General features: G+C 42.5%; 1 protein-coding gene across 1 annotated transcript in view; it reads left to right on the plus strand.

Annotated features, from left to right (window-relative positions):
* The window catches only part of kcnk12 (potassium channel, subfamily K, member 12), a 31167-nt gene extending 15713 nt beyond the window's left edge, over positions 1–15454 (plus strand). Inside the window, exon 2 of the mRNA XM_034101344.2 lies at positions 9726–15454. Within this exon, the coding sequence (XP_033957235.1) occupies positions 9726–10618 (893 nt within the window). The 3' untranslated portion in view covers positions 10619–15454. The remainder of the gene's footprint in view (positions 1–9725) is intronic.
* The last annotated feature ends 385 nt before the right edge of the window (positions 15455–15839 follow it).

Raw genomic sequence — 15839 nt, forward strand, 5'->3', positions numbered from 1 at the left:
ATAAAGAGAGTAGGTCTGTTATACTGAGTGATATATATTTTACACACTGCTCTGCTTTCTGCACGGGCCTCACAGCTGTTCTCACTGTAAACATCGCGTTGCGATGAGAGCAGGTTCTCAAATAATATCCAGAGGATGCATGCAGAGCTGTCATTGGCTGAGATAAGTCCGGCCGTGCGTCACGCCTCCACCGTTCCCGGAAATGCATCCGCGGAGGAGCCGTGGAGGAACCATCAGTGTATCCTCGGTTATAGCTCCTCCAGAGAGCCTCCTCGATGCTCGATACTCGGTCCTCGGTGTGCATTTAGAGAAATGAGACGTCCTTCAAAATGGCGCGCTGAAATTCATTTCCGGGTCACTACCGGAGGACCGAGGAGTCGAGGAGTCGAGGAGGGGACATTTGAGTATTGAGAAGCCTCTCTAGTTTCCACCGGGTCCTTCTGCGTCGCGTAACGGCTGCGCCGCGGTTTTGGTCCGGCCTCCTCCGGCGTCATACCCTACCGGGCGCGTTTCAGAGGCATTTCAGAAGCGGAGCGTCTTGCCTGCCGGCTCGCAGTTTCAGTTGATTTGAGCATATTTCCTGGACAGACTACTTTGTACAGACAAAGTTAATAATAATTGTAATATCCCAGTTATAAACGACATGAATCAAAGATGTGTTTAGTGGTAAAATCATCATAATTATTCTATATATATAATTTACACAGTGCCTGTAAACCGGAGGAGAACGCTGGCATTTCTCCTCCTACTTGAACGACTACGGAGGGATAGGGTCTGCAAAATGAGTTTGTGTGTGTGTGTGTATATATATATATATATGTATATATATATATATATACACGCACACACAAACTATATATATATATATATGCTATATATGCCCTGAACGTTCCACTTCCTGCCCGACATTACCTTACGGCTGCATCGCTTCGAAAAATAGACTTCAATCCTATTTCGAGACGAGACGCTTCTGGGACGCTTCTGAGCCGTAACGCGGCGCGTCTGGTGGAATAGCACCCATTGAGTGGCCGCGATCCTTGCGGACACCGCGGCGAAATTTTCGCCGAGAAACTGGCCTACCACGGTGGCACAACAACTCTGAAAAGTCACCTGGATGCTGTAAGTATAGCCTAGCTTAGCTGTTGTCAAGTTGCAATGATGAAGCTGCTTTATCCGCCGTTTAAACAGTAACGTTACACATGATAAAATCGTGCACTTACTTTGCTTGGAAAATCGTTGCAAGCAAGCAACCGAATTGTTTTTCAATTTTATCCGAATAGTGAAAATAATAGGAGCAATGTGGGAACATCTGGGGCTAAGGCAATTATTGGCATACAGTTCGTTCATTTATTTTTCGTTCTTCATTTATTTAAATACTGTTTACTGTATCGGTAACAAGTATTACACTGTTAGGCCTACTGTTACGGCCCTATGTTATTAAAAGTATTGTTGTTATAACAGAAATATGTGTTTTGTATCTTCAGGTTGTAAAACGTTATAGACGGAATTTGGAACCAGATTTGGTCCCCGGGCGCTGCGCTGCGGCTGGGTTAAATGCAGAGGACACATTTAGTTCTCATTCATAACACTCCGTTCGATGTCTCACTATGGGATGCGCCTCATCGCGGAGCAAACAGAAGCATCAATCTCATTACGCCAATCCTGATTGGCTGGTGATCTTGACGTCAGCGTCAGGGAATTCACCCCCTATAAGTAGCTTGCGCCACGACGCATGCGTCATTCAAACACCTCTTCTCGCTTCAGAGCAAATCTCTATAGTAGCCGGACAAGCTTAACGGTCCACAGACTGAACCCAAATACCCATTTCGGTCGACGGGCGCTCGCCGGCTACTCCTTCTGCTTCGCAGGAAGACGTTAGTACTAACGCAGTTAGTATTAAAATCGACCTCGCCCTTCTCTCCCCGAGAAAGTAAGGTAGGCCTGATTTTTTAAGCTAGCAGCACACATGTTGCTAGCTAGCTCCCTCTCTATCGAGAGCGGGCCCTCTCCATGCCACGAGGCGAACAAGATGGACGCCCCTCTCCCTCACACCAGAGGAGTCAGGGACTCGGTGGCTCGACTCTGCGGCTGCGGGTTGAAGATCTCGGTCTGTTCGTCCTGCCTCGGGCTGGAACACGCCCGAGGCGCTATCGACAACCCCGGCTCGTGCGGACATTGTGTCCGCTTCACCGTAAAGAGCCTCCGCCGACGGTTAGCACGACAAGATAGCCTGTCGGAACAGGACCCCCCCATGTCCACTGACCCGCCGGCCGGCAGTCAAGGCACGGGGGCGTCCGCCACAGAGAGTGAACCCCTCCCCGTGTCGGTCTGGGGCTCATTATCTGCGATGGCTACAGAACCGGAATCCCGCGCCCTGGCAGGCCGGGACCCGGTGACGGCAAGACACGCGGGAACGGGTCCCCACGCTTTATCAAGCTGGGGCTCCCGGTTAGACCTCACCATGGTCTCACCCGCGGAGGATGTCTTCGAGCTGGACTACGAGGAGGACGAAGAAGAGGACGCCTTGGCGTTTCTCCTGTCCGAGTCGGATGAACAGGAAGAGGACACCTTCATGTCATCGGCTCAGGCTGCAAAGCCTGGAGCGAGGGCTGCTCTCCCGGGCGATAGCACACCAGCTTCGCCCGGTCTGAGCATGGACCTGCAGGCCGTGTGTAAACGCGCTGCGGCCAGACTCAACGTCCCGTGGCCTGAAATGGCCAAGGAGACCTCCAGGTCCCGCTACGAGGGAAAACATCTTTCCCAAGCAGCGGGGAAAAAGAGGCAACTCCTTCCGGTCTTCCCGGAGATGTTGGATGAGGTGTCGGTCTCATGGAGAGACCGGCCCTTCAGCAACAAGGTTCCAATCCAGGGTGCCTCCTCCCTAGACTGTGACGGAAAGGAGAAGCTCGGCCTGCTCCGCATTCCGCCCATGGAACCGCTGGTAGCGGCCCACCTCCTACCGAAGGTGGGCCCGTCACCAAGCAGGAACCCCACGCTGCCAGCAAAGTCGGACCGTTTTCAGTCGACAATGACTGAAAAGTCCTACAAAGCTGCAGCGTTGTCCGCCAGGGCCCTGATGTGTCCTCGCTGCTAACCGCTCTGCGAGGACCTGTCGGGTAACCCGGGGGCAGCCACTCTGGACGAGATGGCAGCGGTCACGGATATTTGTCTCCGTGTCCAACTCTGCGCCGTCCAGGCCACGGGCAAGGTAATGGGGATCATGGTGGTGCAGGAAAGAGCGAGATAGCTCAACCTCACCAACCTCCCAGACCGGGAAAAGGAGGATGTGCTGGATATGCCCATCGTTCCCGAGGGAATTTTCGGCTCCGCTCTCGCCTCCATGCAAAGGAGGTGTGAGACGAAGAAGAAGGAGGACGAGGCACTCCACCTCTGCCTCCCTCGAAGGGTCCAGCCGCTGCCTTTGCAGCAGCAGTCCTTCGCCCAAGCTGCCTCGAACTCTGCTCGGTTTAAAGCACCGAAGACGCAGAGGTCGCAGCCCACCCCGAGTCCCCAGCCCAGGCTGGAGACAAGGGCAAGCTGGCCTAGAAAATCTCCGGTTCCGGCTGCAGCTCAGGCGCAGCCAACCCAGAATTTCGGCCAGCAGTCGAGGAAGAAGAAGCGAGCAGCGTGACAGACCCTACTTCTCCCCTCTGTGACAGAGCTAGAAGTTCATTCCCCAGCTCTGAATGTGTTCCCGCCGCCTCGAGAGATGCCTCAACACCATCCTCAAGTCCGCACAAACACATGTCACACATTGGTTGATTATTTTGTTATAAAACATTTGCCGCTGACGCATCCAGGCTTCAGGCCGAGGGCGCAGCTCAAAAAAATGAAACTCTCTGTCAGTAGACGTTATAACTATGACTGCAAAATGCAATAAATCACAAACAGAAGCTAGTATTGTCCTGTCCTGACGTATAATTGAAGTTTGAAGAAAATAAACGGTTAGCTTACCAGTGCTACAGATGTGATCCTCCGCTCATGTGCACACAGCTCCGTGGTCGGTGGCAGGCAGACTTGATCTAGACTAGACTTGGCCGCGCACCGGGCCGTTAACCTGCAAAAAGCTGCTCCCGCGATAATTAAATAGTCCAATGAAATAACAGAAACAAACTAGTGGCGCGTTCGATTACTGTTTGAGCTGTCTGCCGTGGGCTGCATTCCACTCCAAATAGTCGGGCGGCCCCAGAATCCAAACGCCAGCTGTTTTATGGATTCTCATTTAATTTCCAAGAATATATCAGTACTGGGTTATTTCCAATTTCAAAATAAACATATGTATTAAACAAATAGAAATAAGAAGTAAGTATATTATAGTATAATCAAGAATGAAAAAATATAAAAAAACATGATTTTAACACTGTCATGTTGTAATTTTAACTGTATTGTATTGTTTTATGTATTACAGTTTTTCTGTGTTCAAACCACATTAATCTGTAAATTATACAATGAAATATCATTATTTTAACATAATTCTTAATGTGAATTTAACAGTTTTGTTTGGTTCAGTACTTTACGAAATATTACTGTAAATTAAACACTGCTTCATTGTTTCTCTATTTACAGTTTTTTGATGTCGTGATTTTACAGCTTTTCCCTGTTAATTTCACAGACTTTTTTTTACAGTGTAGCAATTGATGAACAAATATTATATCTTATATGGCAGTTGGACAATTCACAAATGTTTCCTTTTAGGAAAGATGTGCAAAAACAGCCATTTTAATGGATAAGTTAAGTATTTTATATCATAGTTTCCCATCTAAAAACTCAAAATAATCGACCATTTTTTAATGTTGTCACTAGCCACAAAGTAAACTGTACACTACAAAACTACAGTGTCCTGTTTTAGACAATGTTGTTATCAATAGAGTTAAACTTTATATATAGGATCGATTTATTTGAGCCACTTGGGGGTAGCATAAACAAAATGTAATCTGTTTTAGTTTATATGGCAAAAATACTTTCTAACAGTGACTTATTTAAACATCCAACAGACACAGAGCAACATTATAATATCATTGAATTCCTCTCTCCTGCCCCCTGGCAATGTGAGTACAATATTAACTTTCTTTTACCTCTTTTTTTTGGGTCTGCTCGTACACGTACTCCGATAAAATAGCATGATTTAATATCTTGCCGGAGAAAATGTCACACTGCCAGCAGAGGAGAGTTCGAACAGTTTATGGTTTTAGATTTAAACGCTGCTGCAAACTCATTTTGCTGCAGACTCTGACTCAGAGTGGCTCTTTGGTGTAAAATTATGATCAGGCGAGTCTACTGAGTGTACCAAATGAAATGCAGTCCACCAACGCTTCTATTAGCAACACTCTCAGTAATTTGTGCTATTTGTTTGGGTCCTGACTTAACTTTACTACTTAATGGGCCATTGTAAATTGGCATTGAGCTGCTCTGTCTAAACGGTGTGATTACTGCTGACTACGTAGCATTAAAACTTGATAGAAGCTGACTTCTAAGGATAGAGGGTGTAGTTTTTCTCATACTGATATTCTGAACAATCTGTGCTGTTGTATTTGCTCTAAAGTGTCTCTACTGTAGGCTATTTGTATTATATGTACAGCACTTTGGCTCGACCAAAAATTGTTTATAAATGTGCTATATAAATAAAACTTGATTTGATTTGAACTTAACCCTAAAATCACAGTTCAGTAATCTATCTGCCCCCTTTTCATTTTCCCACATTCTCATAAGCATTAGAGAATCTTCTTCCTCTAACACTGTCAAGTTGTAATAATGGATACTAATGACCCCATTTCCATCACGTTCCTTCTGGTTGAAGCTTTAGTGTGTGATTATGTGTGCGGTATCATTAGCCATTAGAGCATAACATCATTTTCTACGTTGAGTTGAGCATACTGTATTTAATGTCAAAGAACAAATATTCTCCCAGGGCTTCTATTTTATTGGATTAGCGCCCATACGACTTTCTGCCTTATAAAGTTCAGTTGAACTAAATGGCTCATCGTAGCTCGGACACAGTGGAAATGTTCAACGAGGTCAGAAACAGGATCATTGGTCCGGAATGGAGACTTTGTAGAGTTGTAGTGCTTGTGAGTAAATTCACACAGTGTTTGGTTTTTAGCTTGCCTTTTTTTAGCTTTCTATTATTGTTCTGTTTTTCCGTAATGCATCTTGACAGTCTAGAGTAACGGCTCTGAAATGCTACACTGAATCGATGTCTGGTGCCTTTTCCTCTCTTAGGTAATTTACTTGGTAATGAGAGACGGTGCAGAAGACTGTCTCTGTGTGCACTGAGACGATGTAATCTGGTTTTCCCTATCATTCAGTTGGTTTAAAAGACTTTGCCTGCTAATTAATTAAACATGAAAGGGTAGAATAATATTTCACTGAGGGCTTCATTAAGGCACCTTATCCTCCTCTCACCCAACTTTCCCACACTGTCTGTTACTGAACTTTGTCACTATCTTTGACAAAACCAGACAATTCAATGTCTGGTGTAATGTATAAACCTACTCAAGTCTATCTCTGTGTGTAAGGTCATAAGGTGTGTGTACAGCTGTGGACATGAGGGGTGTTATATTCCCTCTTGTCTTTCTAAAACAATCTTTTTCAATCACTGTTGATCTAAATGACCCGCCGTGTCAACAAGCCCACAGGAGAGTGGTTTTCACGGTGAGAGATAAGGTCAAAAAAGCAATTTTAGATATCATAAAGGAAGTATTGTCTTGATATTGATGTCATTTATTACCTGACAAGGGTGGTTATAGACGGGTTGGTGAAAAAGGGAGGAAAAGTGCTGCCCTAATGCTCAGAGAAGACTAAAACGGAGGATGGCCATGATGGAAAAATCAATTAACCTTGGCCTGGAAGTGAACTGGTTGATCTTTCTGCACGATTTTATTTGTTGACAAATATACCATCTGCTGTTCTGTGGAACAATGACTGTGTGTGTGTGTGTGTGTGTGCGTGTGTGCGTGTGTGTGTGTGTGCATGTGTGTGTGCATGTGTGTGTTCGTAGTGGCCGTGAGAAGTATGACTGGTGTTCGGTTTGTGTGTGTGTGTGAGAGAGACAGATAACACATAGGTGCACATCATTTGCACAAGCATTATCAAAGCATCAGTAGTTTCCAGAGACACAGGTATAAATGGGTCCTGTTTTCTACATATGAGATGATGATGATGATGATGATGATGAGCACTTTGTCTACTGCAAATTTGAAATAATTATGCAATAAACCAATAATTGCCAAACTCAACTGGACCACACAAATGGTCCCCTGTGGAAATCAAAATGATCAAAAGTTACTGAAAGGGGATAACTTATAAAGAGATATGATATTTATGTTCCATAAAGTTCAGTTTGACTTTTGAATAGACTTTTGACTGTGACTTAAACATGGCTTTAGCGATTGCAGTATTGTTTTCTTCATAACCTGTGAGTGTAACCCCATTTGTTACGTCCCCACTAAGGTCTAGGGGACCTGGAGACAATAACGTACAACCAATAATTATGAGAGAGTCAGAGTAAAGGTTGACAAAAGGTTTATTCCTTGTAACCTATCATATAATACAATTAAACAGAAACACTGTTTGTGAGGAGGAGGAGGAGGAGGAGGAGGAGTCAAAGGATTGTGCCAAACAAAAGAAACAAGCATAACAAAACCAGGCCTATCTCTACAACTATCCTTTGAAACCAAACTCAAACAAAAACCCTCACTAACAAACTACAAAGAATTTGACAAAACAATATACAGGGGTGGCAACAATCCGCTTACCTAGTGTGTCTAAACAATAGTTAGCTCGGTGGTGAGAAATGTACAGGGTACCCCAGACTTACCTAACTCCTCCACCTCTCAACACACACACATTAACAAAGTTCAGAGTATTCAAAGAGCTTTAGTTGCTAAACACAGCCGTGTTCCTTCCTCAGCAACAGGCCCAGAGTGAGAGAGAGAAGACTTCCTGGGTGCCTCCTTTATGGTCGGCCCTGGTTGCTGATAGGCCAGCTGAGGGTGAGAGGATCCAATCAGCCATCAGACTCAGGTGCACAGGCAGATACCGATCAGCTGCTGATTAGCTGTGCAGAAGACAGGGAGAAGAGAGAAACACAGGAGGGAAGGAAAACCACACATGTACAGCCTGCCTGGCACGTAACAGTAGTGGCCGTGAGAAGTATGACTGGTGTTCGGTGTTTGTGTGTGTGTGTGTGTGTGTGTGTGTGTGTGTGTGTGTGTGTGTGTGTGTGTGTGTGTGTGTGTGTGTGTGTGAGAGAGAGACAGATAACACATAGGTGCACATCATTTGCACAAGCATTATCAAAGCATCAGTAGTTTCCAGAGACACAGGTATAAATGGGTCCTGTTTTCTACATATGAGATGATGATGATGATGATGATGATGATGATGATGATGATGATGATGATGATGATGATGATGATGATGTGCACTTTGTCTACTGCAAATTTGAAATAATTATGCAATAAACCAATAATTGCCAAACTCAACTGGACCACACAAATGGTCCCCTGTGGAAATCAAAATGATCAAAAGTTACTGAAAGGGGATAACTTATAAAGAGATATGATATTTATGTTCCATAAAGTTCAGTTTGACTTTTGAATAGACTTTTGACTGTGACTTAAACATGGCTTTAGCGATTGCAGTATTGTTTTCTTCATAACCTGTTATGAGGGTTTGAAAGTAGTCATTATTTGAATGTGTCACAAGAAGTTAATGTGAGGAACCACTCCAATAAACCACACTTGAATTTATTTCCATGAAATATTGAGCTAAATTATCTTTTCTTATTTATTTTTGCAATTCCTCCTCACTGAAAGTAGAGTGCCTTCTTGCAGGAATTCATAAAATGATCTGAAGAAACAATAATGTCCTCAAATGCCAAGACATTCATCATCTAATAATATCAGTTTACATCAGAGCCACACTTGCTGCAAAGTCAAGGCTGCACCTGTGACGCTCCTCGAGTTACTGAAGTGCTCCTTCAACATGCAGCAGAATCTATAAACATCCTCTCCGTCCTCAGCTGGAACACTCAGTGTAATTGACTGAGAAATCAGAAGATAGCAGGAAGCCAAACCACAGAGTCGAGAGAAATAAATACTCAGAAAGCTTACCTAAGCTTATTCCTGGCATCCTCCTTACCTCAATATAACCCCTATGTACTTATTTTTACAGTGCCACTAGAAGCGAAACAGCATAGTAAATAAACACAGCTTGTACAAACGATGACATGGCTTTACAGTGCAAATAAAAAATAAACTATGGTGTGATCTTACGTTATGTCAGTGAACTACTAGAGTTGTTTTATTTTTGGTTAACTGCTAATAAGTGTAATGCGGGTTTCCGATATCTGCCCATTTTGTTGTTTTTCATTATCCTTCTCAACTTCTCAAGCAATGCAAAACATTATTTTTGTAATTATCCTAAACCCAGCTTTTTCATGTTTCTGTGAATTAATTCACATAGACTTATATTCAAGAGAAAGTTTACATTCTGTTAAAAGCAAAAGTCATTATCCAGTATTTTCTGCACACCAATTGTATGGACCTTGTGTACACAGTATGGCCTCATTTTCAAACCATTTCGATTTGGGATTGTTTTTCTTTTAAGCAGCGCCTCCCGTTGTCTCGGAATCCAAAACATCTTTTATTTTGAGGACTCTAAAGAAACCGTGTAGCTGAACATTGTTTTTGGTCTCGGTCTGATATGTCTATCTGTCTCTGCAGGCTTTGGGATGACGACGCCTGTGACGGTTGCAGGGAAGGTGTTCCTGATCTTTTACGGGCTTCTGGGCTGCGCGGCCACCATCCTCTTCTTCAACCTCTTCCTGGAGCGAATCATCACACTGCTGGCCGTGGTGATGAAGGCTGTGAGGGAGCGTCGAATCAGGAACAGCGGTTTACTTCCGCCGGGCATCCGCCATGACTTCTCAGCCTACTCCCTCCCCGGCTGGAAGCCGTCCGTGTACCACGTGATGCTGATTCTCGGCCTGTCAGCCATCACTATCTCCTGCTGTGCATCAGCCATGTACACCCCTGTCGAGGGGTGGGCTTACTTAGACTCGCTTTACTTCTGCTTTGTTACCTTCAGCACCATTGGATTTGGGGATTTTGTTAGCAGCCAGAGCGACGCTTACAAATACCAAAGCCTCTACAGGGTGGCCAACTTCTTCTTCATGCTAATGGGCGTGTGTTGCATCTACTCGCTCTTCAATGTTATCTCTATTGTCATTAAGCAGGTGCTCAACTGGATTTTGGAGAAAATGAGCTGCTTGTTTTGCCAGCGCTGCAATAAGGCCACCGTGCTCCTGGGCAGACGGAACGCAATCCGCCCGGGCTCCAAGAGTCGCCACGGTCGGACTGGCCAGTTGTCCGACTCTGATGGACCTTGTGATAGTGATACAGAGGGACGCAGACTCTCAGGGGAGATGATCTCAATGAAAGACTTGGCAGCCTCCAACAAGGTGTCGCTGGCCATCATGCAGAAGCAGCTGTCTGAGTCGGCAAATGGATATCCCAGGACAGTGTGTGGAAGCTCACGCCATAATGGTTTCTCTGGGGGGGTTGGCGCTCTCGGTATCATGAACAACAGGCTGGCAGAGACAAGTAACTCCAGGTAGAGGACACAATAAGTGTTGGAGCTCTTGATTCTCAAACTGTCTAACAATCCCTGAGGTTGATCGCCATAGAAAAAATACATTTGAGATGGATTGCCAATGTTACTTGTCATGCATGATACATATGATTTTTTTGGACACTTTTGGTTGGAATTACAAGCCTGTGGTGATGATGCAGGTAATGATGGTGGTGTTTTCAGTGATGATTTGATGATGAAGGCATGAAGAGAGAACCACAGAGTCAACAAATAAGCATACGATGATCTGGGGACCTCCCATTGACCATTATGTTAACCTCAAACCAAACCCAGAACAAATCACTGACATGTCAGTGTTAAATGCTGAGGTCTGCTATATGTGCTCAATATATCAGACCTTGACAACTGAAATGTTGTGCAGTAAAGGAGCCAAGGGAAGCATTCAGTGCAATCTTCATTATTTTGGGATTTTGCCAATTTCTTTGAATGTACATATTGAATGCTGATATAAACATGACACGTGTATCCACTGAATGACATAGCACATACTGATCTATGCATTTTACTGCTCATGCATTTTTTGCACCATTTCTAGACCTTCCATTGATTGTGCAAACTCCATTTCTTTCTTGACCCAAGTCAAGTTTTACCCTCAGGTGATTGATTCCATTTCTGGGGGCGAGCATGGAAAGTGGAGTTTAGCTAGGCACGACTGTGATGTAGTTGATTTGTCAATGCTGTTGGGAAGGGGTATTTACAGTGCCACTAACGGCCTATAAAGAGTAATTTCCTAAAGATGGAGAAAAGAGCACAGTTGAAAAATGAAAATCCATTCCTTTTGAGAGAGGAGCTGTCCTTATCAGCACAGAAAAATGCTTCTGCGGCCAAAGACTTTGACTTGAAGGGTAAAAGAAAGCACCATGCAACTCTTTCTTTCTCTTCTTTTTTAAGCTTAAAGCTGTCTGCTAGGAAAATAAGTGATAAAGGCTGGCAATGTATTAATTACCCTTTGAATGCAGAATGTATGTATTCTGTTTTTGTAAAAACAGAATAAATGAGAAGTAAGTTTGTGTTTGTTTGAAGTAAAATATAAGAGAGGGGGAAAGAGAGGGAACAAGTGGATGGTTTTATCCTGTGGGCAAATTATGTTAAACGATGCAGATTAAAGGAGGCCAGGTAAAGCTGTTCAGAAGCTGGAGAGGAAAACAAAACCATAAGAATACTCTGGCTTGCATTGATTTTTAAATAGAGATTTCCTGTTTTCAGATAAAGATTCTCTGTGAACTTGATCCAAAAGTCTGCAAAGGTTGATTTTCCTCACTTTTGGTGTGGACGACATGTAATGATGGAGGATGTTGAACGAGGATGCAGTACTCAGTCAGTCTTTGCGATCAATGTCCTAGTTGCTGGCAACTATCTCTTCCAAGTCATCTGTGATTTAAAGCTGCGTAATGTTTGTTTGATGTCAGTAAACAGCAAGGCAGAGGAGACGTTGATAGTTAACCTGTCCGGGAGGCGATGATGAAGTAACAAAAACTAGAGAGGGGGGCCATTGACAGCAATAGAAATGAAGGAGTTTAAAATGAATATTCAATCCAAATACACGCCCTCTCAGCCAAAGGCTTCTCTTTCCTTTGCATCAATTTTCAACATATAATATCCTCCCAGGCCACTCACCTCTTTTTTGTGTCATCTCTGCATTCACTTCAGACTCACTGCACCAAAACCTTTTGCCTCCTATTTCCCGCACATCTCAGCTCTCCCGTCACGCTCATCACCCTTGCACCATGAATACTACAATGAGACATGCCATAGTATATCATATAATGTCTTAAAAAGTCCTTTTACACTAATGCGTGAATTGGATCTGGGTCTATCCTTGATTGATTTTCATCCTGGTTTTGCATAGATCTGAATAATTTATTTTACCCCCCAGTGACACTTAGAACAATAGAGAAAATGACTCAGGTAGATATATTCAGGCTTGTCTTAGTGTTTCCCGCATGCCATTATGGTAAAGCCATACAAGATAGCTGTATATAAAACAGAGTCTTTGAAGTATATTTTTTTACATATAGCTTTCAGATATCTACATGTGAATGATTGAATAAGTCACCGTCTCATGTCTTTAACACAGTCGGTCAGCAGATTGATACACCATAGAGAACTTAACTACCCACTAAAAACATGGATACAAGAGTTACAATGTGAACACAGGTTGTCCAGATACTAAAGAGTAGATTGATATGTTGGGAAAATGGCATATTGGTATTCACTTTCTTGCGTAAAGTTAGATGAGAAGATTGATATCACTCACACCTGTAAGGGGAAATATGTAGCTGGTTAGCTTAGCATATCATACAGACTGGGACTAGCTAGTTGTGAGTTCTTAATGTGATGTCTCTTTGTTGATATAACAGCTACATTTGAGAGCTTTGGAGATGCTATAGTAGTTGAAATGTTGTTACCTTTAGACACATCTAGGCTGGTTCCCCCTTCCCAGTTTTTAAACAAAGCAAAACTAGCGCTGCTATGCTTACTTGACTTTATGGACTTCCTGGAGTCTTTACAAGATCATTTTAGAGATGTAAAATTAATTAGAGAGCTTTCCAGCCAGGCTAGCCGTTTCCCCCATTTTCTGGAATGTATCCAATGCTAAGCTAATAAGCTATATCTCCAAGGCTCTACCAGTCCACATGTCTAGCTGACTAATTACTACATTACATTTTCTTTGTTTCATTTAAATAAAAAATACAAAAAACAGGTAGTCTAGGTTGAAATAAAAAATATGTTTTATGACTAGCTTTCCCCCCTTTTACTGTCAGCCAACAACCTTCAGTGCTGTATTATAAAGACAAAGTAGAAATGACAAATACTTGAGGCTTCCAGATGTATACAAGCTGTAGCTCCATGTTAACCACCTAGATGTGAGAATGGTAACTCTTAGCAAGAATGTATTTCCCAAAATGTCAATTTATCACTATTATATTTAAAAGCTCCCGACACATCTAGGTTCCCAGGTAGCTCATGAGCAGCGAGTGAGCTCACTGTGAGCTCACTGTGAGTGAGCTCACGGTGATGTGATGTGAAGTGGGGTTCATGTGTTGCCTGACTGTTAGCCTCTCTTGCAGGCAAATAGAAAGTGCCAATCCCTGGGACATTTGAGAAGGAGTATGGCATGCTGTAGCAAATGACATACTGTAGAATGAATTCAATACTGATCCCCTGTTGTTATATGTTACGGGGACGTGTTGCTGGCACTTCTCGATATTGATTCCTGAATGATGTACTGTATGTTAACCTTCATTTCCCCTCTGAGCCTTGAGGTTATAATGGAAGATGTTTCAGGTTTGCTCAAATATTTGTTAAAGCCCCTGTAGTCGTTAGGGTCGAGCAAGCTGCATTGTATCCTTTAACCTACCCTTGACAAGGAGCATGTGTGTATGTATGCATTGTGTTCCCACCTGCTGTGTAAAGGACTGGAAATTAGAATTAAATGAATGTGATATGTTATCTTAAATGCTTCCCTAGAGTCCCCCAGAAGGTATTCAACTTATAATATGATCAATAAAATGTTTATTTACTTAAGCCTAAAACACATCAATCTTTAAAGAAACTGAATATAATATATAAAGTAATGTTTGCTCACCTAAAATGCATGTGTGGCTTGAAATAAATTGCCTTACTTTAGTGCTTACTACAAAAAGACTCCATATTGAAAAGATTATAGTGTGCAGAACTTGTGTTGTACTATACAATCATTTTCCATTTAGAAAAATTGATCTCCATCGATTGCAATGGTTTAAACCTCTGCCCTCTGTATCCTCTGAGGAGGCAGGTGGTCTTAGGATTTGCTATTTGTTATCAGGACAAATGCCTCTAAAATGTGAAATCAATGACTATTCTGTTAAAGTATAATTAATTCCTGTCCCGTTCTTGTCAAAAAAAACAAATTAGGTTTAAACAATGCAAAATGTCCAAGCCCACACTATTAGTAGTTAATATGGGTGAACATAGCAGACTTGGATCACAGCGCTGCATGATTTGCAGAAAAAGTTATGTAAACGGTCATTTAATCTCTATTCTCACTAGCAGTGTTTATTCCAGTCAACACATATCGTACATTATACACGCACGAAGATCTACCCTGTAGTCAACAACACTTTGACTGTAAAATAGGCCGATTAAAATGTCATGCTCCATAGCCATTACAAGACTGGTGATGTTTTTAGTGTTGATTTTGAAGGCTGTCGATGGTGCTAAGGCATTATCATTTATTCAGCAAAGCTTCTTTGTGATCACAGTATGGCACATAACACTGTGCTCGCTCCAGTGTCCTCTGAAGAAGAGTACATGAATGCTTTTGTATTTAGAGACTGTTAAAGCTGCTAGTTTCAGCAACAAAGTGTATTTAAATTAATTTGGCTGGAGCACAAGCGGTAAACAGCTGAGCGGTTTGGAAACAGAATGATGTATTACTGCTCTGCTTGGCTGCTCTTGATCTTGAACAAGAGTCAAATTGTTGGCCATGATCTGGAGCTTGATTTCCAAATTAGCAGGATGTGTGCTCGATGTTTTTTTTAATGAAGACTGATGGTATGGAGCCACAAACTACATTCAGATCTTAATATGAAAGATTCTTCAAGGTGTCTGTGGTCCACAGTAATGCTGACCTTCGGGTTTATCAAAATAATTAAACACCTTGTTGTGTGTCTTATGTTGCTTGCATCGTAGTGTAACATCCAGTTAATGTATGCAAATTCATTCTGTTTGCAAGTTGCACATTTATACCAATGATTGTACTTTTATATTTATGTAAATAAAAGTAAAACCTATATGAAACAAAAGGGGTTCCATTCAACTCTGATATTTATTGATATGATTTCCTAATTAAATTGTTTGAGGATTATATAAATGCCAAGGTATATTCTGGTACATATACTCTGTATGTCTGTTTTCATTTGGGAGGATTTACCAAAGAAGATGTAACATGTTAATTAGTGAGCGTTAGAGCTGCTGCTGCTGCTGCTGCTGCTGGCAGATGGATGTTATTTCATTCGACCGAGCAAGTCTAGCTCTACCCTTATATACAAATGAATTGGCTGCTGGCTTTAAATTCACATTAAAAACACAAACCTTGAGAGTAATACATCTTGTTAGCTCTTTATAAAATATGAATGTAAGTGTATTCCCCTTATTTTGTAATATTTATTTATCAAGGAATCAAACAGGTTTCACAACCTAAA

This window comes from Pseudochaenichthys georgianus, chromosome 15 (genome assembly GCF_902827115.2).
Source record: "Pseudochaenichthys georgianus chromosome 15, fPseGeo1.2, whole genome shotgun sequence".
Taxonomy (NCBI): domain Eukaryota; kingdom Metazoa; phylum Chordata; class Actinopteri; order Perciformes; family Channichthyidae; genus Pseudochaenichthys; species Pseudochaenichthys georgianus.